At 47.3% G+C, this 23,164-nt stretch overlaps 1 protein-coding gene and 1 long non-coding RNA gene across 2 annotated transcripts in view; one reads left to right on the forward strand and one right to left on the reverse strand.

Moving 5' to 3' along the window:
* Window positions 1-23,164, reverse strand: part of LOC139229659 (nuclear factor 7, ovary-like) — a 29,197-nt gene that overhangs the window by 602 nt on the left and 5,431 nt on the right. Inside the window, exon 2 of the mRNA XM_070861179.1 lies at window positions 9,616-9,638. Coding sequence (XP_070717280.1) covers window positions 9,616-9,638 — 23 coding nt within the window. The remainder of the gene's footprint in view (window positions 1-9,615; window positions 9,639-23,164) is intronic.
* Window positions 15,595-21,418, forward strand: LOC139229666 (uncharacterized). The gene is made up of 2 exons (XR_011587778.1): window positions 15,595-15,643; window positions 19,947-21,418. It is a non-coding gene; the product is annotated as an uncharacterized lncRNA (long non-coding RNA).

Here is a 23,164-nt window from a genome sequence, read left to right on the forward strand (position 1 = left end):
CTTCCTGCATCTAACCTGTACAGTCCCGTCAGAATTTTATATGTTTCTATGAGATCCACTCTCATCCTTCTAAACTCCAATGAATACAGGCCCAGTTGATCCAATCTCTCCTCATATGTCAGTCCTGCCATCCCAGGAATCAGTCTGGTGAACCTTCGCTACACTCCCTCAATAGCAAGAACGTCCTTCCACAGATTAGGAGACCAAAACTGAACACAATATTCCAGGTGAAGCCTCACCAAGGCACTGTACAACTGCAGTAAGACCTCCCTGCTCCTATACTCAAATCCCCTAGCTATGTAGGCCAACATACCATTTGCCTTCTTCACCGCCTGCTGTACCTGCATGCAAACTTTCAATGACTGATGTACCATGACACCCAGGTCTCGTTGCACCTCCCCTTTTCCTAATCTTCCGCCATTCAGATAATATTCTGCCCCCAAAGTGGATAACTTCACATTTATCCACATTATACTGCATCTGCCATGCATTTGCCCATTCACCTAACCTGTCCAAGTCACTCTGTAGCCTCTTAGCGACCACCTCACAGCTCACACCGCCACCCAGTTTAGTGTCATCTGCAAACTTGGATATATTACACTCAATTCCTTCATCCAAATCATTGATGTATATTGTAAATAGCTGGGGTCCCAGCACTGAGCCCTGCAACATCCCACTAGTCACTGCCTGCCATTCTGAAAAGGACCCATTTATCCTGACTCTCTGCTTCCTGTCTGCCAACCAGTTCTCTATCCACGTCAGTACATTACCCCCAATATCATGTGCTTTAATTTTGCACAGCAATCTCTTGTGTGGGACCTTGTCAAAAGCCTTTTGAAAGTCCAAATACATCACATCAACTGGTTCTCCCTTGCCCATTTTACTAGTTATACCCTCAAAAAATTCCAGAAGATTTGTCAAGCATGATTTCCCTTTCATAAATCCATGCTGACTTGGACCGATCCTGTCCCTGCTTTCCAAATGCGCTGCTATTTCATCTTTAATAATTGATTCCAACATTTTCCCCACTACTGATGTCAGGCTAACCAGTCTGTAGTTACCCGTTTTCTCTCTCCCTCCTTTTTTAAAAAGTGGTGTTACAATAGCTACCCTCCAGTCCATAGGAACTGATCCATAGTCGAGAGACTGTTGGAAAATGATCACCAATGCATCCACTATTTCTAGGGCCACTTCCCTAAGTACTCTGGGATGCTGTAAGGTTCTGCAAAACCAACCATGGGGACATGTGGCAGGGAGAATGGGAAGATGCCATGTTTGAAATGACCAACTGCAGCCAACAGCCTGTAAACCGCGGAGGATGATGGGACTCTGGCCACCCTGTTCAGTAACAGACAGTGTTGCAGGGGCATGGAACCGGACGGAGGATGTGCCAGCTACCGCAAGGGGAAAGAGTGTACATTCGGTTCTTCCAGGAAAATGGTTACAAGGCAACTTTATATTTATAAAAGGACATTTCTCCAGCTTTTCGTGTAAAACCCTCACAGAAGAGGCAACATGTCCAGGCAAAATCTCCCCAGTAATACACAAGGCAACACAAAGGGTATCAGTTTGAATAATTAAACAAAGGCCCACAGGTCTGATGCAATCATTTTGGACAGAGTGGCACCTCTGTCGAGATAGTGAACAATCATCTTCATTCACCCCATCAGCGAGCAACAGGATACAGGAGGTGTGGCTAATCTCCCATTCCAGACAGATCGATACACATCGAACTGCCATTCACACCACATTTTATTCAAGGAAGACCCAGGACACTGGTATGCAGTTTTGGCGCAAAGATGAACGGACTATCAGAAAATCTGCAAAAACACACAAGGAGGTTGGAGGTTGGAGTCAGCTTTTTGCACTGAGTTGTAGAGTTGAGTTAAGAAGGTAGGAGTCAGTTTTCGTTGTGGTTGAGTTGAGTTAAAGAGGAGTTGAGTCAGCTCTTCACAGGGCCCTCGCTCTGGGGAAGGTGTGCTTAACTCCAGCAGCTTTTTGCTTAGGAGCCAACCAAGAGGCAAATAGAAGAAACCGACGCAACATTGAGGAGGAAAACCGAACCGACCAACAACGTCAAACCCACCCCAGAGGGACCCGGAGCTGAAATAAGTGACCCCCAGAACCCGGGAGTTGATAGGATTGTGAGTATAGCCCAAACACCCTCACAGACTCAATTTAGGATAGGAATTGGAAGTGGGAGGTGGGGTTGTGTGTGGATGGAATGTTTCAAACTCTTATCTTCCCCTTCCCTGTTGCGAGAATTTTTTGTGTTGTTGAGTGAGATTGTGCTATTACTACTATTTACGACCTCTTCCTATGCCCTCTATCTTTGTGTTTACTATTCTAAATAAACAACATTAGACATTTTGCACTCTTACCCACTGTGTCTGGTGCCTCGTTACTCACCCATCCTCATAAATCGTACGTACAGAACCTCAGGGGAGTGTGGATTCGAACCCACGCCCCAAGCTCCCCTTACAGATGCAGACTATCAGGCCCCGGGGATTTATCGGCCTTCAATCCGATCAATTTCCCTAATACAATTTCCCGCCTAATAAGGATATCCTTCAGTTCCTCCTTCTCACTAGAGACTCGGCCCCCGACTACTGCTGGAAGGTTATTTGTATCTTCCTTCGTGAAGACAGAACCAAAGTATTTATTCAACTGGTCTGCCATTTCTTTGTTCCCCATTCTAAATTCACCGGAATCTGATTGCAAAGGACCTATGTTTGTCTTCACTAATCTTTTTATCTTCACATAGCTATAGAAGCTTTTGCAGTCAGTTTTTATGTTCCCAGCAAGCTTCCTCTCATACTCTATTTCCCTCCTCCTAATTAAACTCTTTGTCCTCTCTGCTGAATTCTAAATTTCTCCCAGTCCTCAGGTTTGCTGCTTTTTCTGGCTAATTTATATGCCTCTTCCTTGGATTTATCACTATCCTTAATTTCCCTTGTTAGCCACGGTTGAGCCACCTTCCCCGTTTTATTTTTACTCCAGACAAGGATGTACAATTGTTGAAGTTCAACATGTGATCTTTAAATATTTGCCATTGCCTATCCGCTGTCAACCCTTTAAGTATCATTTGCAAGTCTATTCTAGCCAATTCACGTCTCATACCATCGAAGTTACCTTTCCTTAAGTTCAGGACCTTAGTCTCTGAATTAACTGTGTCACTCTCCATCTTAATAAAGAATTCTACCATATTATGGTCACTCTTCCCCAAAGAGCCTCGCACAACAAGATTGCTAATTAGTCCTTTCTCATTACACATCACCCAGTCTAGGATGGCCAGCCTTCTAGTTGGTTCCTCGACATAGTGGTCCAGAAAACCATCCCTAATACACTCCAGGAAATCCTCCTCCACCTTATTGCTACCAGTTTGGTTAGCCCAATCTATATGTAGATTAAAGTCGCCCATGATAACTATTGTACATTTATTACACGCATCCCTAATTTCTTGTTTGATGCTGTCCCCAACCTCACTACTACTGTTTGGTGGTCTGTACACAACTCCCACTTTGGTATTCCGCAGCTCCACCCATACAGATTCCACATCAACCAGGCAAATGTCCTTCCTTACCATTGCGTTAAGTTCCTCCTTAACCAGCAGCGCTACCCCACCTCCTTTTCCCTCCTGTCTATCCTTCCTGAATGTTGAATACCCCTGGATGTTGAGTTCCCAGCCTTGGTCACCCTGGAGCCATGTCTCTGTGATGCCAATTATATCATATTCGTTAATTGCTGCCTGTGCAGTTAATTCTTCCACCTTATTACGAATACTCCTCGCATTGAGACACAGAGCCTTCAGGCTTGTCTTTTTTTAACATACTTTGCCCATTTAGAATTTTGCTGCAATGTGGCCCTTTTTGATTTTTGCCTTGGGTTTCTCTGCCCTCCACTTTTACTTTTCTTCTTTCTATCTTTTGCTTCTGCCCCCATTCTACTTCCCTCTGTCTCCCTGCATAGGTTCCCATCCCCCTGCCATATTAGTTTAACTCCTCCCCAACAGCACTAGCAAACACTCCCCATAGGACATTGGTTCCGGTCCTGTCCAGGTGGAGACCGTCCGGTTTGTACTGGTCCCACCTCCCCCAGAACCAGATCCAATATCCCAGGAATTTGAATACCTCCCTTCTGCACCACTCCTCAAGCCACGTATTCATCGGAGCTATCCTGCGATTCCTACTGTGACTCGCACGCGGCACTGGTAGCAATCCTGAGATTACTATCTTTGAGATCCTACTTTTTAATTTAACTCCTAGCTCCCTAAATTCAGTTTGTAGGACCTTGTCCCGTTTTTTAACTATATCGTTGGTACGTACATGCACCACGACAACTGGCTGTTCACCCTCCCCCTTCAAAATGTCCTGCAACCGCTCCGAGACATCCTTGACCCTTGCACCAGGGAGGCAACATACCATCCTGGAGTCTCGATTGCGGCCGCAGAACCGTCTATCTGTTCCCCTTACAATAGAATCCCCTACCACTATAGCTCTCCCACTCTTTTTCCTGCCCTCCTGTGCAGCAGAACCACCCATGGTGCCATGGACTTGGCTGCAGCTGCCCTGATGAGTCATCCCGGCCAACAGTACCCAAAGCGGTGTATCTGTTTTGGAGTGGGATGACCGCAGGGGACTTCTGCACTACCTTCCTTCCACTGCTCTTCCTGTTGGTCATCCATTCCCTATCTGTCTGTGTAACCCTTACCTGTGGTAAGACCAACTCACTAAGCATGCTATTCATGGCAGCCTCAGCATCGCGGAGGCCCCAGAGGGGTGGATAATCCAAATTCCCACTGCTGCAGATACACAGGTTTAAAAAGGATAGAACGGCCCTTTTCATTATATATCAATGACCTAGACTTGGGTTCAGGGAGCTCCAATGAAACGTGACACAAAATTTGAAAATGTAGTAAACAGTGAGGAGGATTGTAGCAGACTCTGGGAGGGCAGTGACAGACTGGTGAAATGGGAGGAGATCTACACCTCCCTCCCCTCCAAGACACCGCGCGAAGAAACCACCGCCCTAGTTGACACTGACCGAGAGGAGGAAGGGCAGTCTGCCACGGCAAACCGCCAGACACTAACACCCAGCAGTGAAACTCCCCCCACCCCGAGACACCGAGTCCATGGAAGAGGAGGGAGCAGAAGCAGAAGAGGAACAGGAATGGCAGCGTGTCACCAGGAAGGCGGCGGCCCGCAAGTCAAAGGAAAAGAGGCCTCCTGCAGAAACGAGAGGCAAAAGACGGCTACCGTCCACGACGGACAGCAGTGGCTGCAGCTCTTCCGATGACGAAGGGCGAGGCAAAAGCCCCCACCACCAGCAGAAAAGGCAAAACGCCAATGTGACCAGCGCAGTCCAGCTCCGGGACCTCGGGAGCAGTGATGTCACCGATCACCCCTGCTCCGGATTTCCGGGAGCGACGAAGCTACCAATGCACCCCGGCTCCGGATCTCCGGGAGCGATGAAGCGACAGATGCACCCCAGCTCCAGAACGCTGTGAGCGACGACAGCACAGGGGATGCACACAAGGAACAACCAACACCAGGCAAGGGCAGTCCAGTTGACATGGAGGACCCCCCTGTCCACACTGCTGGCGTCTCCTGATCGAACCATCCCCAAGGCAGAGGACAACCCATATCTCAGCCAAGGTGCAGTAGAAGAGTTTAAAACTAATATGTATACGGGAACAGGCCACAGGGCCAAAGGACTGCGTGTTCGAAATGTAATGTTTGGATTGTAATCACCAATTTAAAAATGGGTTTAAAGATTGCATCCATCATCGTGCGGAGCATTAAGTCGACTACGCAATGTGTTTCCACCTTGGGGTACCTCGCCAAGGTCAAGGCAGACCTGCTATTCTTGCAGGAGTTCAGCAGTTACCGGCAGTGGTTGCAATTATGGTTCCATGGACCATCCGTCTGGTCAGGAGGCAAGGATTGCCGTTCCTCCGGTCTGGGCATTCTGCTGCGGGGAGGCCACTTCACCATCACCGAAGTTAAGGAGGTGGTGGGCGGCCGCCTCCTCATAGCAGATGTATTGTATAAAAATGTTCCTCTCAGGCTAATTAACGTGTATGACTTGCCTCTCAGAAGCGAGCGGCTGGCCCTCCTCCAGCAGCTCCCACTGCTGCTGGCGACATCCAGACCGGTCATCCAGACTCCTGATCGACGCGGTAAAAGATGCCAAGCTGTGCGACATCTTCAGCAACCCTGCAGATGGAGCACCGCGCAGATACACCTGGTCGAGACCAGACGGGTCCGTCCATTCCAGAATAGACTTCCTGTTTGTGTCCCACACGCTCAAGGTCAGATCCACCGACGTCACGCCGATGGTCTTCTCTGACCACTGCCTCCTACTGGCCGACTGCCTCCTACAGGAAGAGCAGAAAGTTGGCAGGGGGATATGGAAGCTCAACGTGAAACTGTTGACCCCGGAAAACATTGAGGAACTCAAGAGGGATTACAAAGGTTAGAGAACCGTAAAGCCCCTCTGTGATTCAATCAAGACAAACATCAAGAGGTTCTTCATCCTCAAAGGTGTTCAGGAGGCGAGAGGGAGACAGGGGGAATTGTCCCTACTCCAGAAGTGTATGCAAAACCTGCTCCTGCTGCAGCCGATGGGGGGCGATGTCACAGAGGAACTCCAAGAGGTGAAGGACCAGCAAGCCTGGCTCTTTGCCTCAGAGTCCTCCAAAATCATCTTCCGCTCCAGAGTCTGCTCCGTCGAGCAGGATTAGACGTGTTCACGTTTCTTCTTCCAAAAGGTACACAGGGGGAGCTCTGTGATCACTAGCCTAAAGGAAGAAACTGATTCTGTGACGTCTTCTGCAGTTCGACATGTTGAGGATCAGCAAATCCTTCTATGCCGGGCTGTAAGACGTCAAGCCCACAGACCGCACGGCCTCCCAGTCTTTCCTGTCGTCTAGGTCTTAGAGGTCTTAGACGACAGCGAGCGGGAGAGTCTGGACCACCCGCTAACTCTGGACGAGCTGACAAAGACTGTCCGGTCCCTCGCGACGAGTAAAACTCCCGGAAGCGACGGCTCACCAGTCGAGTTGTATTCGGCTCTGTGGGACTGAATGGGCCCAGACCTGCTGGAAGTGTACGAGGGTATGCTTCTGGCCAGCAGCATGTCAGAATCAATGAGGAAAGGCATCATCACCATCATCTACAAGCAGAAGGGGGAGAGGGAGGAAATCAAAAACTGGCGGCCCATTTCGCTGCTCAATGTGGACTACAAGATCCTGTTGAAGGTCATCACAAACAGGGTCAAGTCTGCTCTGGAGCTGGTGATCCACCCGGACCAGACCTGCGCTGGCCCGGCAGGAAGATCTCTGATAGCCTCGCGCTACTCAAGGATACGATCGCCTAAGTGCGGGACAGGAGGGTGGACACCTGTTTAATCAGCTTGGACCAGGAGAAGGCCTTTGACAGATATCGCACACATACCTGATGAACGTGCTCTCCAAAGTGGGATTTGGGGAGGATATCCGCAATTGGATCCAACTGCTCTACACAGACATCACTAGGTCAGTTCTAATCAACGGGTGGGAAACTGAAAGCTTTCCGATCAGGTCTGGAGTCAGGCAAGGCTGTCCCCTCTCCTCTGTCTTGTTTGTGTGTTGTATCGAGCCCTTTGTCGAGTCCATCAGGAAGGATGCGGGCATTAGGGAGGTGACAATCCCAGGCAGTGGTGGCGCTCAGGTCAAGACCTCCCTGTACATGGACGATGTCACCGTCATTCTCGGATCCGCAGTCGGTCCGCAGATTGCTCACAATCTGTGGCCAGTTTGAACTGGCCTCGGGAGCGAAGGTAAATTGCAGCAAAAGCGAGGCCATGATCTTTGGAAGCTGGTCCGATGGATCCTTTATTCCCTTCACCGTGATGTCAGATTACCTGAAGGTTTTGGGAATATGGTTCGGAGCGGATGGGGTGTGTGTCAAAAACTGAAAGGAGCATATCGCTAAAGCGAAACATAAACTGGGATGGTGGAAGCTGCGCTCACTCTCCATTGCAGGAAAGAACCTGGTCACCAGGAGTGAGGTACTCTCGGTGGCGCAGGTCTAGCCCAGAGCGGTCTTCCATTTCATCTGGAGATCGAAAATGAACCGTGTCCGCAGAGACACGATGTAGAAATCTCTGGACAAGGGGGAAAAAGGACACTCCGAACATGGCCCTCATCCTGATGGCCACCTTTGTGTGCAGCTGCATCAATCTGTGCTGAGATTCTATCTGTCCCCGGTGTTGCGAAGGATGGGTCTGGCTAGGCTGTCGTGGAACGCTCCAGCCAGTTGGACCATGCATCAGCACCTGTCCTTCGTGGAAAAGTTTTTCAAGAAAATCACCTTTGACCACAAGACCATAAAGCAGTGGTTGACACGCAAGATCCTGGACGCCCTACAAAAGGAGATGATGGATCCTGTCGGACGGTTCCCCGAGCAGACTGTCGAACTCATTTGGCAGAATGTCTCAACGCCAGAACTTTCACACAAGCACCAAGACATAGCTTGGTTGGCGGTGAGAAGGGCCCTACCCGTCAGATCCTTCATGCACAGCCGGGGTTTCAGAGACACGGCACTCTGCCCCCGAGTTGGCTGTGGTGCGGACGAGACTGTCATCCATCTCCTTTGGGACTGCCCCTTTGCAAGGCACGTCTGGAAGGAGATGCAGTGGTTGCTGTCGAGGTTCATCACAAGCAGCTCTGTAACACAGGACTCTGTGCTCTGCGGACTGTTCCCAGGGACACACACCGAGACAGACATCATCTGCTGCTGGAGAGCCATCACCTCGGTGAATGACGCTCTTTGGTTTTCCCGAAACTTGCTGGTCTTCCAGAGCAAGGAGATATCCACGGTCGAGTGTTGTAGACTGGCGCAATCCAAGGTCCAGGAGTACGTGCTGAGGGACGCACTAAAGATTGGTGCAGTCGCCGCAAAGGCACGATGGGGAAGAGCCACAGTTTCAGGCCCTTCTGCCATGGTAAGCCCAAGGGATGGAATCAGACCCCCCTCGGGCTGTACTTATTAATCTGCTTGTATACATAGAGCACCATGTACTGAAAAACATCTGTGTTGTGCCATGTATAATTAAAGTCTCTGCACTGTTTAGTAAAGAAATGTAAATGTATCCCCATCCGGTCCATGTAATGCATTCATCTGTATAGTGCTACATGTAACGTGATCCGTGATTAGTATTGAAATGTATCCTGAAATCGAATGTAAACCTGTTCTCATCTGCTCCATGTAATACCCTCATTTGCAGAGTATTACATGTAGTGTGATTTACAGATTGTACTAAACTGCATCTTGAAATTAAATGCACGCTAGTGCATTGTATGGAACTGCTGTCAGCATCCAAATGAATTGTATGGAATTGCTGACTGCAAAGTACTGAGCTATTTTCCAATGTATTGTGAAAATTTTAAATGAATAAAGTATATCTTTGGAAAAAAAAGGTTCAAGAATGTGGCTAACCAACATCTTCTCAAGGGCATTTAGGGATGGGCAATAAATACTGGCCTTGACAGCGATGCCCACATCCCTTGAACGAATAAAGAAAAACTTTTATTTTACCAAACGATGCAGAGTTTCAGTAAAGTGCATGTCCTACCTCCGCTTCCGACAAGCTTCCTCCTGAAATAAATAAAACACAAACAGTGAGGAGGACAGTAAAAGACTTGAGCAGGATACAGACAGGCTGGTAAAATGAGCAGACAGAGGGCAGATAAACTTTAAACAGAGAACTGTGAAGTGATGCATTTTGGAATGAAGAATGAGGGGAACCAATGTAAACAAAATGATACAATGTTAAATGGGGTGCAGGAACAGAGAGACCTGGGGGATCACATTCACAAATCTTTAAGATAACTGGCAAAAAAAGAAAGTGTTTTATTTAAACAATGACTTGTGATGAACTGGAATTAAGTGTGTGAAAGGGTGGAAGACGCAGATCTAACAGTAATTTTCAAAAGGGAATTAGAAATCGACTTGAAAAGGAAAAACAATGCAAGGATAAGGGGAAAGAGCAGGGGGAGTGGGACCAATTGCATATCTCTTTCAAAGAGCCATCCCGGGCACACAGGGTCTTTTGTGCTGCAGAATTCTGTGATTGTAAGTAATCGAAAAGCGTGAGGAGGTGCGTCGCTGAGGCGTAAGTTCCGGGGTCGGCGAGAGGCCTATAAAGGCCCAACGCGGCGGTAGTCGGGAGCAGCGGGAGGAGGTGCGTCGTTGAGTCGGGAGCAGCGTGAGGAGGTGCGTGGAGAGGCTGCCGGTGCAGCTACAGGGAGAAGGCAAAAAAGTAGAAAGTAACAGAAAGGTGACGTCACAGCCAAGGGGGTAAGTGATTGGCTGGTGATTGGTGAGTAGTTTTTCTTTTTTCTCTTCTGTATCAGTGAGTAAACTTTAGCATTGTTGTTGCCAATTTAAGTGTATCTAAGGGTTAAATCATGGCAGGAGAGCTCGGTCACGTGTTATGCTCCTCCTGTACCATGTGGGAACTCAGGGACACTTCCGGTGTCCCTGACGACGACGTGTGCGGGAAGTGTATCCGCCTCCAGCTCCTGACAGACCACGTTGCGGAATTGGAGCTGAGGGTGGATTCACTCTGGAGCATCCACGATGCTGAGAATGACGTGAGTAGCACGTGTAGTGAGTTGGTCTTACCGCAGGTGAAGGGTCCACAGCCAGCTAGGGAAGGGAAGACCAGCAAGAAGAGCAGTGCAAGGAAGGTAGTGCAGGGATTCCCTGCGGTCATCCCCCTGCAAAACAGATACACCGTTTTGAGTACTGTTGAGGGGGATGACTCATCAGGGGAGGGCAGCAGCAGCCAAGCTCATGCCACCGCGGCTGGCCCTGCTGCACAGGAGGGCAGGAAAAAGAGTGGGAGAGCGATAGTTATAGGGGATTCGATTGTAAGGGGAATAGATAGGCGTTTCTGCGGCCGCAACCGAGACTCCAGGATGGTATGTCGCCTCCTTGGTGCAAGGGTCAAGGATGTCTCGGAGCGGGTGCAGGACATTCTGAAAAGGGAGGGTGAACAGCCAGTTGTCGTGGTGCACATTGGTACCAACGATATAGGTAAAAAAAGGGATGAAGTCCCACGAGATGAATTTAAGGAGCTAGGAGCTAAATTAAAAGTAGTAATCTCAGGATTGCTACCAGTGCCACGTGCTAGTCAGAGTAGGAATCGCAGGATAGCTCAGATGAATACGTGGCTTGAGCAGTGGTGCAGCAGGGAGGGATTCAAATTCCTAGGGCATTGGAACCGGTTCTGGGGGAGCTGGGACCAGTACAAACCGGACGGTCTGCACCGAGGCAGGACCGGAACCAATGTCCTTGGGGGAGTGTTTGCTAGTGCTGTTGGGGAGGAGTTAAACTAATATGGCAGGGGGATGGGAACCAATGCAGGGAGGCAGAGGGAAACAAAAAGGAGACAAAAGCAAAAGACAGAAAGGAGATGAGGAAAAGTGGAGGGCAGAGAAACCCAAGGCAAAAAACAAAAAGGGCCACTGAATATAAAGGGGCTGCAGGATGTGTCAAAACTAAAAATCATGGTTTAAAAACTAGTATTAAAACACTCTTCCTAAATGCACGCAGCATTCGAAGTAAAGTAAATGAGTTGACGCCACAAATCATTACAAATAGGTATGATTTAGTGGCCATTACAGAAACGTGGTTGCAGGGTGGTCAAGACTGGGAATTAAACATACAGGGGTAACTGACGATTCGGAAAGATAGACAAGAAGGGAAAGGAGGTAGGGTAGCTCTGTTAATAAAGGATGATACCAGGGCAGTTGTGAGAGACGATATTGGCTCGAATGAACAAAATGTTGAATCATTGTGGGTGGAGATTAGAGATAGTAAGGGGAAAAAGTCACTGGTGGGCGTAGTTTCTAGGCCCCCAAATAATAACTTCACGGTGGGGTGGGCAATAATCAAGGGAATAATGGAGGCATGTGAAAAAGGAACGGCAGTAACCATGGGGGATTTTAACCTACATATCGATTGGTCAAATCAAATCACACGGGGTAGCCTGGAGGAGGAATTCATAGAATGCATATGGGATTGTTTCTTAGAACAGTATGTTACAGAACCTACAAGGGAGCGAGCTATCTTAGATCTGGTCCTGTATAATGAGACAGGAATAATAAACGATCTCCTAGTAAAAGATCCTCTCGGAATGATTGATCACAGTATGGTTGAATTTGTAATACAGATTGAGGGTGAGGAAGTAGTGTCTCAAACGAGCGTACTATGCTTAAACAAAGGGGACTACAGTGGGATGAGGGCAGAGTTGGCTAAAGTAGACTGGAAACACAGACTAAACGGTGGCACAATTGAGGAACAGTGGAGGACTTTTAAGGAGCTCTTTCATAGTGCTCAACAAAAATATATTCCAGTGAAAAAGAAGGGCGGTAAGAGAAGGGATAACCAGCTGTGGATAACCAAGGAAATAAAGGAGAGTATCAAATTAAAAACCAATGCGTATAAGGTGGCCAAGGTTAGTGGGAAAATGGAAGGTTGGGAAAATTTTAAACGACAGCAAAGAATCACTAAGAAAGCAATAAAGAAAGGAAAGATAGATTACGAAGGTAAACTTGCGCAAAACATAAAAACGGATAGTAAAAGCTTTTACAGATATATAAAACGGAAGAGAGTGACTAAAGTAAATGTTGGTCCCTTAGAAGCTGAGAAGGGGGATTTAATAATGGGAAATGTGGAAATGGCTGAGACCTTAAACAATTATTTTGCTTCGGTCTTCACAGTGGAAGACACAAAACCATGCCAAAAATTGCTGGTCACAGGTATATAGGAAGGGAGGACGTTGAGACAATCACTATCACTACGGGGGTGGTGCTGGACAGGCTAATGGGACTCAAGGTTGACAAGTCCCCTGGTCCTGATGAAATGCATCCCAGGGTATTAAAAGAGATGGCGAAAGTTATAGCAGATGCATTCGTTATAATCTACCAAAATTCTCTGGACTCTGGGGCGGTACCAGCGGATTGGAAAGCAGCTAATGTAACGCCTCTGTTTAAAAAAGGGGGCAGACAAAAGGCAGGTAACTATAGGCTGGTTAGTTTAACATCTGTAGTGGGGAAAATGCTTGAAACTATCATTAAGGAAGAAATAGCGGGACATCTCGATAGGAATAGTTCAATCAAGCAGACGCAGCATGGATTCATGAAGGGGAAATCATGTTTAACTAATTTACTGGAATTCTTTGAGGATATAACGAGCATGGTGGATGGAGGTTGTACCGATGGATGTGGTGTATTTAGATTTCCAAAAGGCATTTGATAAGGTGCCACACAAAAGGTTACTGCAGAAGATAAAGGTACGCGGAGTCAGAGGAAATGTATTAGCATGGATAGTGAATTGGCTGGCTAACAGAAAGCAGAGAGTCGGGATAAATGGGTCCTTTTCGGGTTGGAAATCGGTGGTTAGTGGTGTGCCACAGGGATCAGTGCTGGGACCACAACTGTTTACAATATACATAGATGACCTGGAAGTGGGGACAAAGTGTAGCGCAACAAAATTTGCAGATGATACAAATATTAGTGGGAAAGCGGGTTGTGTCGAGGACACAGAGAGGTTACAAAGAGATTTCGATAGGTTAAGCGAATGGGCTAAGGTTTAGCAGATGGAATACAATGTCAGAAAGTGTGAGGTCATCCACCTTGGGGAAAAAACACAGTAAAAGGTGTGGATATCTGAACGGAATATATGGAATTAAGGACAGTAAAGTAAACGGGATATATGAAAATGTATAAGCCATGGAAGAATAGCTGGGAGAATGTCAGATTGCAAATAGTGCAACATCAGCATAGCTAACAGTCTTTCTCAAGGTTTCAAGTCACTAAATCCTGCCAATAACATCTAATTGTAACATGAAAGAAATCTGCAGAATTGCAAGGTCTCAGTTAATAGTCACACCACTAGATTGAAACATTTAGAGGCAATGCTTGAGCTTTCATAAAAAACATCTCATATAGATTGACTAATGAGTGGCTGAGTTAGACTGTCAATCCATTTGTATTTTGTTATCTGATTTCAAAACTGTATAACTGTTGACGCTTTACGATGTAACTTCACCTATCCGTAGGGAGTGTGTACGCTCTATCCAGAGAGTATATCTTCTGTCTGATAGGTCTTACTGGCCGGTAATAAAGACTGCTTTGTTCAAAGCACAAGAGGTATTCGACTCAGTAATTTTACTGAACCAGATTGAGGTAAAAGAATCCAGGAATTAACATTTGGTGTCAGAAGTGGGATCTCAACGGACGACTGACGAAAACTTGCGAATTAAGAGCCAGACTAGCCTTGGACGAGACGAGGGGAAAGTGGCCACTGGAGTGAGTATGATTTCAATACTGCTCCAGTTTCCCCCGGTTTCAAAAGTCTGAGGAAAGTGTGGCCACTCGCTGGTTCTCAGGTAGTGTCTGAACGAGATCCAGGACAATCTGGTGAATACCTTTCAAACTTAGAATAGGGATAGAGAGATAGGGAAATTGCGCGATGACGCAAACCAAGTGGCGACTTGGAAAGATAGGTTATAGTTAGAGCTAGATAGGGATAGATGATCAATCATGGATCCAAAAATTAATAGGAAAGAAAAGAGACTCTTGTGAATGTCTGTTTAAATGAGAAATGCTTCTGTGATTTTTACTGTAAAAAAAAAGCCGGGGAGTTGTGGTTTGTTTTATCTCAAACAGAATGAAAGTTTGTTTTAACCCTTCGTAGTGTTGTCCTGTATGTGGGAATTTTAAGAGTGTGAACCTTATTGAATTACGTATATTCGGATGATAAGTTACGGAGCCAGGAAATGCACAAAGGATAGGTTTGTTAAAAGAAAAAAATTACATGGTCCCGGTGGTTAAAAAAAAAGAAAAACTTGTTGAAAGAAAACATTCAGAGAAGGCACAGCAAAGCAAATGAGATGGATTCAAAAGGATTCCAAAAAAAAATTATATTAAATAACACGACCTTGAGGCTGGAACAATTGAGATAACGAAAAGCAGTCCACAGCCTACGTGCCAGACTTCTCTCTAGTTATGAAAAAAAATAACGTACTAAATGTTCTGAGATTTTAAATTATGAGAAAAATTCCACTACAGTAAAAAAAAATAAAATCACTCCTGTCCAGTTGGCAGAAAAACTCCATTAAATTAGGGCTTTCATTGACTGATTGAATTTAAACTGCGCAGTAACGCGAAAGGATAGGGAAATTTGGAGACTGAAAAAAAATTAATTGAGGCTCGTAAGACTTTAGAAAATTAGAAAATTAGGCTCACAGGGAATAAAATGGGGATTTAAATAGAAGATAGGTGTTCAACTCAGGTACGACGTCGACCTTGTATATCACTTGGCCCGTCTAGGCTCTGATTGAATTTAAAAAAAAACCCCCGCAGCAACTCGGAAGGTAGGGCCGACGCGAACGCGCAGCGGCGCAGACGCACAAACAACGCGAGACGCGCAGCGGCGCGAGCGTCCGGCCGAGAGGAGAAGGGCCGAAACGAACGCGCAGGAAAGCGAACGCGCAGTGACGTAGACGCGCAGTACGTAAACGCGCAGTGACGCCAACGCGTAGTGACGTAGAGGCGCAGCAACGCGAATCGCGAAAGTCAGTGCTAATGTCAGTAAGTCTTTGTAAGTCTTAAGTGTTTAGAGTTTTAAGTAAAGTTTTAAGTATTGAAATCGCGCGGCGACGCGGGTAAGTGTTAGAAGTCCTTGTTTATCTTTTAAAGTTTTAAGTATCTTAACTCGCGCGGCGACGCGAGCCACGGGTCGACGCGGATTGCGCGGCGACGTGAACTGCGAGGCGACGTGGTAGTTTAGTATCCTAAATCGCGCGGCGACGCGGATCAGTGTTAGCATTAGTAAAGTTTGGTTATTTGGAGTTAGTTAAAGTCAGTGTTAGTTTCTGTAAAGTCTGTGTCTATTTTTAAGTTTGTTTAAATTGCACGACGACACGAACGCGTAGCGACACAGTAATACGAGGAGCAGCGTGAAAATGGGTAATCAGTTAGATAAAACCACGGATGCGGATAGTCCGCTACAAAAGCTATGTGAGGAATTCCCTGAAAGAGCTGAAGACTTTAGAAAGTTATCAGGAGCCCTGAATAAATTATTAGGGGATGACCAGTGGCCTCTAGGTGGCACTAGAAGCGTAGAGGTAGCAAAAAAAAAAGCACAGGGGTTAATTTGGAGAAGGGGACGAGGAGAAGGGGCTAAAAATTTAATTGCAACCTGGCGACATTATTGTCAGAAATTAAAAGATGCATCACTTCTGTCAAGTTGGCAAACAAATACTATTAAATTCGGACTTGCATTGACAGAGGGAACACATGTTAAAACTGTAGACGTCTTTAAAAAAAGAATGTGTGCATGAGAAACTTACTAAGAGATCCTCTGGGACCTCTGAGAAAGGTATTGATCAACTACGAGTTAAAATGGCTGGCATTGTGTTAACCGAGGCTGATGATGAAATTGATGAGTGGCCACTGACTCAGCGCCCAACGGCGCCTCCCGCACCCCCTGGCCTCTTGCTCCAGTCCTCTTCCCAACACCCTCCACCTTACACTTCGGCGAGAGGAGTTAGGAACAACCACATATCACCAAAGCAACTAACCCAAACTGACTCCTCATCCTCTGATAGCGATTCGGATCCCCAGTTCACAAGCAATATAGCCGAAAGAACCAGATCTCATATCTCGACATCACAGACAGTCCCGTAAATCTTCTAGTCAATCTACCAGTCCAAGTTGTGAAAAACATAGCAAACACCCCCGCCGATCGAGACGCAGAACTGTCAAGCAGTCAGACAGCTCTGAAACATCCTCCAGCCTAGAAATGATTTCCAAGATCCCAAAGTCCCGACACCAATTCCCTGTCAGACCAATGCCAAACCCTGATGCACAACAAGCTGCAGACCACCCCTCTATAGATGTCTGTGATCTTTAAACAACTATTTGACTGCTCACGCTATCCGGACAAATGGAAAGGGCAGTTAGATATTATTGGCAGGAAAAGAAAGGGGAGGGGGGAGGTGCGCCCCCAACCCGAGTCAAGACTGAATACGTGACTAGAAGGGAAGAGCCGCCTCAGATGGAAGGACCAAAACCCGATCCAAGGGGATACCAGATGGAACCGCAGTATTGCGTGCCTGGTTGGGTGAATAAGCAGGGATACGGTTATATCGAACACCCAAATGGCCCGGGCCCTGCTAATTACGGACCACCCTACTGTCCCCGGCCTGGTATGGGAAAGGGTCGGGGCTGGGAAAGGAGAGATGGATGTTTTAATTGTGGGCAGGAAGGACATTGGATTAAAAATTGCCCCTACCATCAGCGTGGAAGAGGAAGAGGAGGGAAAGGAGGGGGGCAAGGGGGGAGAGGAGGATTTTACACTAACTTCTCCCAGAACAACCCCTTTGGTCACTTGTCCCCCAATTGACTACACAGCTTGATTGTACAGGGATCCTCCCCGGACGACGAACCAATGGTATCGTTAAAAATTCTGAATGAATGGCAACCCTTTTTGATAGATACGGGAGCCTTCATGTCTTCTGTACAATCAAAGCTTAAACTCCCTGCCTCTACTGAAACACAGGAACTTTTGGGATTCCTGGGACAAATCTCGACATTCCCGGTGTCAGAATTAGTTAAAGTGGGTTACCAAGAAGAATTGATAGAACATCGAATTGTCATCACTACCAATCTGGACTGTAACTTGATGGCTAGAGACCTCCTCTGCAAATTCCAGTTGCATTTGGAGTGTGGAGATGATGGGATTATTGTAAAACAGGAAACCCTTAAGCGGCAGTATTATACCACTAGAACCCCTCAGTGGTGGTCTCTGGACCTGCCGCAGGCACCCTATCACGTGACCCTAGCATACGATCCCAGTGGAAAGAATCAGGACCTGCAGAACTTTTATCAGGATCACGAAGGGGAAGTGAAGGGAATTCTATTAAGGGCTAGAGTGACTGGACTGGAAAGAGAGGCAGATTTTGTGGAAGTGGATAAGAATCTGTGGAAACAGCCCCTAACAATGGCACCGCATATTGCTCGTGAAGTATTAGCCCCTCACCATGCTAAAGATTTGGGAGTTATGGTACGCAAGGCCATAGATGAGGCTGACCCTACCAGCCGGGATGTGCAAATCGTAAAACATGGCCGAACAGTCCAATTTCATGGGGACCCCGAGAAGGTCTTAACGACTCTACAGCATCATACTGGCTCGGACATACCTGACTATGTGGATCCTCATGTGTGGGCAGAGAACCCCTCCCAAGTGGGTTATACTCCCATTGATCCGATTGAGATCCCAGTGCAGGGCAATGTGGACTGGCCCTCTATCCGACAGAACCCACTCAAATCACAGGCAATCCTAAACTGACTTTTCGGCACTGTACTGCAATTAATCCGGCCTGTATTCTTACTGAGCCACCCCAAGATGAGTAAGAACCCAGTCATGATTGCTTATCTTTAATTTAAGAGGCCACATCAGTCAGGGAAGATTTAGTTGATGTACCAATGGAAGATCCAGACTGTATTCTTACTGAGCCAACCCAAGATGAGGAAGAACCCAGTCATGATTGTTTATGTATGTTGACCGAAGTACTTCTATTAATCCAGAAGATACACGAATCTCAGGATACGCCATAGTAAACCAGGAGAATCAGGTCTTGGAATCTGCCGCTTTTGAAACCGCCTATTCTGCTCAACAAGCTGAACTATTCGCCCTCACCCGAGCCTGTATCTTGGCCAAAGATCTCAAAGTCAATATCTATACCGACTCTAGGTATGTCTTTGGGGTGGTCCATGATTTCGGACAATTATGGAAAAATAGGGGATTCCTAACCTCGCAAGGGAATGAGATATCTCATAAACAGTTAGTATCTGATTTGTTGCAAGCCCTCATGTTCCCCAAACGCATTGCCATTGTCAAATGTACCGCCCATACTACCGGAAATTCTCTGGTTGATGTAGGGAATCGTTGTCCTGACCAAGAGGCCAAACAGGCCTCTCGTGACCAACAGATGGTAGTGCCCAAAATTATGAGTCAGACTAAAAATCCTGCGAAGGATAAGTTAGCCTCGGAAAAACCAATGCCAACCATCCAAGATGTTATAAAAGCACAGGAGGACGCTCCTGAAAAAGATAAACTGTTGTGGAAATATTATGCATGTACTTATGACAATGTTTCTAAACTCTGGACCACTCCCGCGGAACAGACTTGCATGTCTGACGAGTTGGCCTCATGGGTTATAGAATGTCTGCATTTTGCTACTCATTGTGGAGCAAGGGCAACAAGTGATACGCTTTTGGCTACTTGGGGGCACCCTAGACTCCAGGCGCTCACCCAGAAACCAATAGTCGTTGCCTGGTTGGCCAGCAACATAATCCAGGGAAGGGAGTCCCCTGTGATTGAGGTAAAACGCCCCTACCCGAAGGTCCCTTTGAGACATTTCAGTTGGACTACATTGAGTTGCAAAAAGTTCAGTGTTACAAATATGTGGTAGTAATAGTAGATGTGTTTGGCAGATGGATTGAAGCCTACCCTAACCTGGACAATAAGACTCAGACTGTTGTTAAGGTGTTAATGAGGGAAATTGTTCCTAGATATGAGATCTCAGCTAGACTGATGACCACCTATGTTCTTTCTCTGACTCAGGCTCTGCGACTAGTTCACAACCAGGTTCAAGATGCTCACCTCGACCTCCCAGTTTTACCCGAATTGTCCCTCGTGGCACCAGGGAAGTATGGATTCGGAAGGGATTAGAGCCACAATGGGAGGGGCCTTTTTAGGTGTCACTCACTACCCCCCACTGCAGCCAAGGTTGAGGGGAAAAGTGCCTGGGTTCACCTGCATTACTGCAAGCCACACCCTCTAACAAACCTATTTTACTGGTTATTCTAACTCCTGTTTCTGTTCCAGACTTCCTCTTCTCCATAGCTGAACAAGGCCGTTGGCATCCTAAATTGGAACGTGGACCAGTTTGAACTTTTACCCGTAGTGATAGACAGCCAGCTACACCGACGGTGACCTGAGAAGAGAGACGGGAAAACTGAACTCTTTTAATCAGCAAAATAATTGGACTATTTATCTGAATCCTGAGCCATAAGATGAGACTGTGTCTGTATGCCACTGTCTGCATAATAGTGTTGATATATGACAGTTTTGGCGCACGGGAAGGAAGACAAAGGCGAGAGCTCCATGTAAACACCTTTTTGTATATATCTTACGTTTATGCGGAAAAAGGGCACTTCACTAGATGCTGGGTGTGTTCACATATCCCTATACATTCCAAAGGGGGAATTCCTTTGCGCACCGTTCCACTGACCCTAACTGAGACTGTTAGATGGATTCAAAGAAACGATATTGGAACAGGTAGCTAACCGCACTGCTGAGGCTCTGGAGGGCATCACAGCTGAAATGGTAGCGATAAGGACCGTAGCATTACAAAACCGAATGGCCCTCGATTACCTGTTAGTTGAGAAAGGGGGAACGTGTGCCCTGATAGGATCTGAATGTTGCACTTACATTCCTGATAGTTCAGAAAACATAACCCACCTTGCCGATCACATAAGGAGGGAGGTGAAGAAGTTATCCACACCAGCAAAAGAACTTAGCAGGTTTGATTGGTTTCTGGGTGGATCTTGGAGATCCTATCTAATACATGGCGCAATTGTTCTCATCATAATAATTACCTGCTGTTTGATTGTTGGTTGCCTTAACCTCTGCTGTAAAGTAATGACAAGGTTAACAGACCCTCTTGTGGTCAAGGGTTCCCGGGTTATGATCCAACAAACTAGAGAACTACTCAACAATAATATGATTCTGGAAAGGGAGTGCGAACGGATGAATACAATACTCCTAGAATGATTCTAAATGTTATCATAGAATGATAAAAGGAGGGATGTGGATATCTGAACGGAATATATGGAATTAAGGACAGTAAAGTAAACGGGATATATGAAAATGTATAAGCCATGGAAGAATAGCTGGGAGAATGTCAGATTGCAAATAGTGCAACATCAGCATAGCTAACAGTCTTTCTCAAGGTTTCAAGTCACTAAATCCTGCCAATAACATCTAATTGTAACATGAAAGAAATCTGCAGAATTGCAAGGTCTCAGTTAATAGTCACACCACTAGATTGAAACATTTAGAGGCAATGCTTGTGCTTTCATAAAAAACATCTCATATAGATTTACTAATGAGTGGCTGAGTTAGACTGTCAATCCATTTGTATTTTGTTATCTGATTTCAAAACTGTATAACTGTTGACGCTTTACGATGTAACTTCACCTATCCGTAGGGAGTGTGTACGCTCTATCCAGAGAGTATATCTTCTGTCTGATAGGTCTTACTGGCCGGTAATAAAGACTGCTTTGTTCAAAGCACAAGAGGTATTCGACTCAGTAATTTTACTGAACCAGATTGAGGTAAAAGAATCCAGGAATTAACAAAGGTTATATTATTTGAATGGGGAGAAATTACAACATGCTGCGGTGCAGAGGGACCTGGGGGGTCCTACTCCATGAAACTCTTTTTGGGGAAAACAAAAACATTAAATCGTGGCCCCCCGATCTGGGGGACGCACCAAACATTTACAACGCCCATTTTTTGGATTTTTTTTTGTGTTTTTTTTTAAGGTTTTTTTTGGGCACTAAAATCATATTATTTTTTTCTCTAAGTACCCCCTATAAAAGGGGAGGGGGACACTAAAAAACACTGGCAATTAAAAACAAATTAAACTTTAAAACATAAAATCAAATTCAAATTTGGTTGCCGGGCGTGATGATGCACTCCAGTCCCTCCGGTGCCCACCTCTCGCGGAAGGCCGCGAGCGTACCGGTGGACACCGCGTGCTCCATCTCCAAGGACACCCTGGCGCGGATGTACGCGTGGAAGAGAGGCAGGCAGTCAGGTTGAACGACCCCCTCGACCGTCCGCTGCCTGGACCGGCTGATGGCACCCTTGGCCGTGCCCAGGAGCAGTCCTACGAGGAGGCCCTCGGACCTACCCGCTCCCCTCCGCACAGGGTGCCCGAAGATCAGGAGCGTGGGACTGAAGTGCAGCCAGAATTTCAGGAGCAGCCCCTTTAAATAACAAAACAGGGGCTGCAACCTCGTGCACTCAATAAAAACATGGAACACGGACTCTTCCAGACCGCAGAAATTGCAGGCGGCCTGGGAGCCCGTGAACCGTCTTAAAAATTTATTGCACGGGACTGCTCCATGCACCACCCTCCAGGCCAAGTCCCCGATAAATAGTGGGAGGACCCCCGCGTAGAGTGCCCTCCATCGGTGACCCCCGCCTCCTCCGGACGGCAAGATGGTACGCCATGGCGTGTCCGGATGGCAGGCGAGGATGGCAAAGTTGAGAGTGTGCAGGAGCAGCCCGTACAGGAAACCCCTCCGCACGGAACTGAAAGGTACGGAAGGGATTTCCCAGAGGCGGCTCAAGTTGTGAGGCGCCGGCCCCCGAGGGAGGTTCCGGGGTTTGGCGCCGATGAGGAATTCCGTCCGGACGGGAGTCAGTTCGGACGGGATCTCCCCACGTGCTTGAGCCTCCTCGATGCACCTAACGGAGTCGGGGCCCAGAGCTCTTTTTAGCGACTCGATGGCATCGGCCGCGCGGCGGACGTTGGCAGAATTTAGGCGCCGCGCCAGCGTGTCTGGCGCCATCCAGCCTGCTCCTCCGCCATCGAGCAGGTCCCTGACCCTGGTCACCTCACCAGCCACAGCCCTCTCGTCCGACCGCCACCCAAAACCTCGGTCGTGGATTCCCGAGCAGCGGCTCCTGCAGGACGGCCGCCACTCCAGCCGGTGGAGAGCTGCACTTGGTGGAGACTTTGTTCCAGACCCTGATGAGTTCCTTGTAAAAGACAGGCAGCTCCCGGAGGGCGGTCCTGACGCCCCCCACACTCACAAACAGGAGCTGCGTGTTGTAGTTGAGGCCGTGCTGCTGGCGGAAGAAATACATCGCCAGAGCACGCCACCTAGGAGGGGGCTCAACGTAAAGGTATCTCTGCAGGGTCTGAAGACGGAAAGTCGCGAGCTGGGCACTGACGCACACCAACGACAGACCGCCCTCCCTAAGCGGGAGACTCAAGACAGCGGCAGAGACCCAGTGCTTCCTGTTGTTCC

The sequence above is a fragment of the Pristiophorus japonicus genome, chromosome 19 (genome assembly GCF_044704955.1).
Source record: "Pristiophorus japonicus isolate sPriJap1 chromosome 19, sPriJap1.hap1, whole genome shotgun sequence".
Classification (NCBI taxonomy): domain Eukaryota; kingdom Metazoa; phylum Chordata; class Chondrichthyes; family Pristiophoridae; genus Pristiophorus; species Pristiophorus japonicus.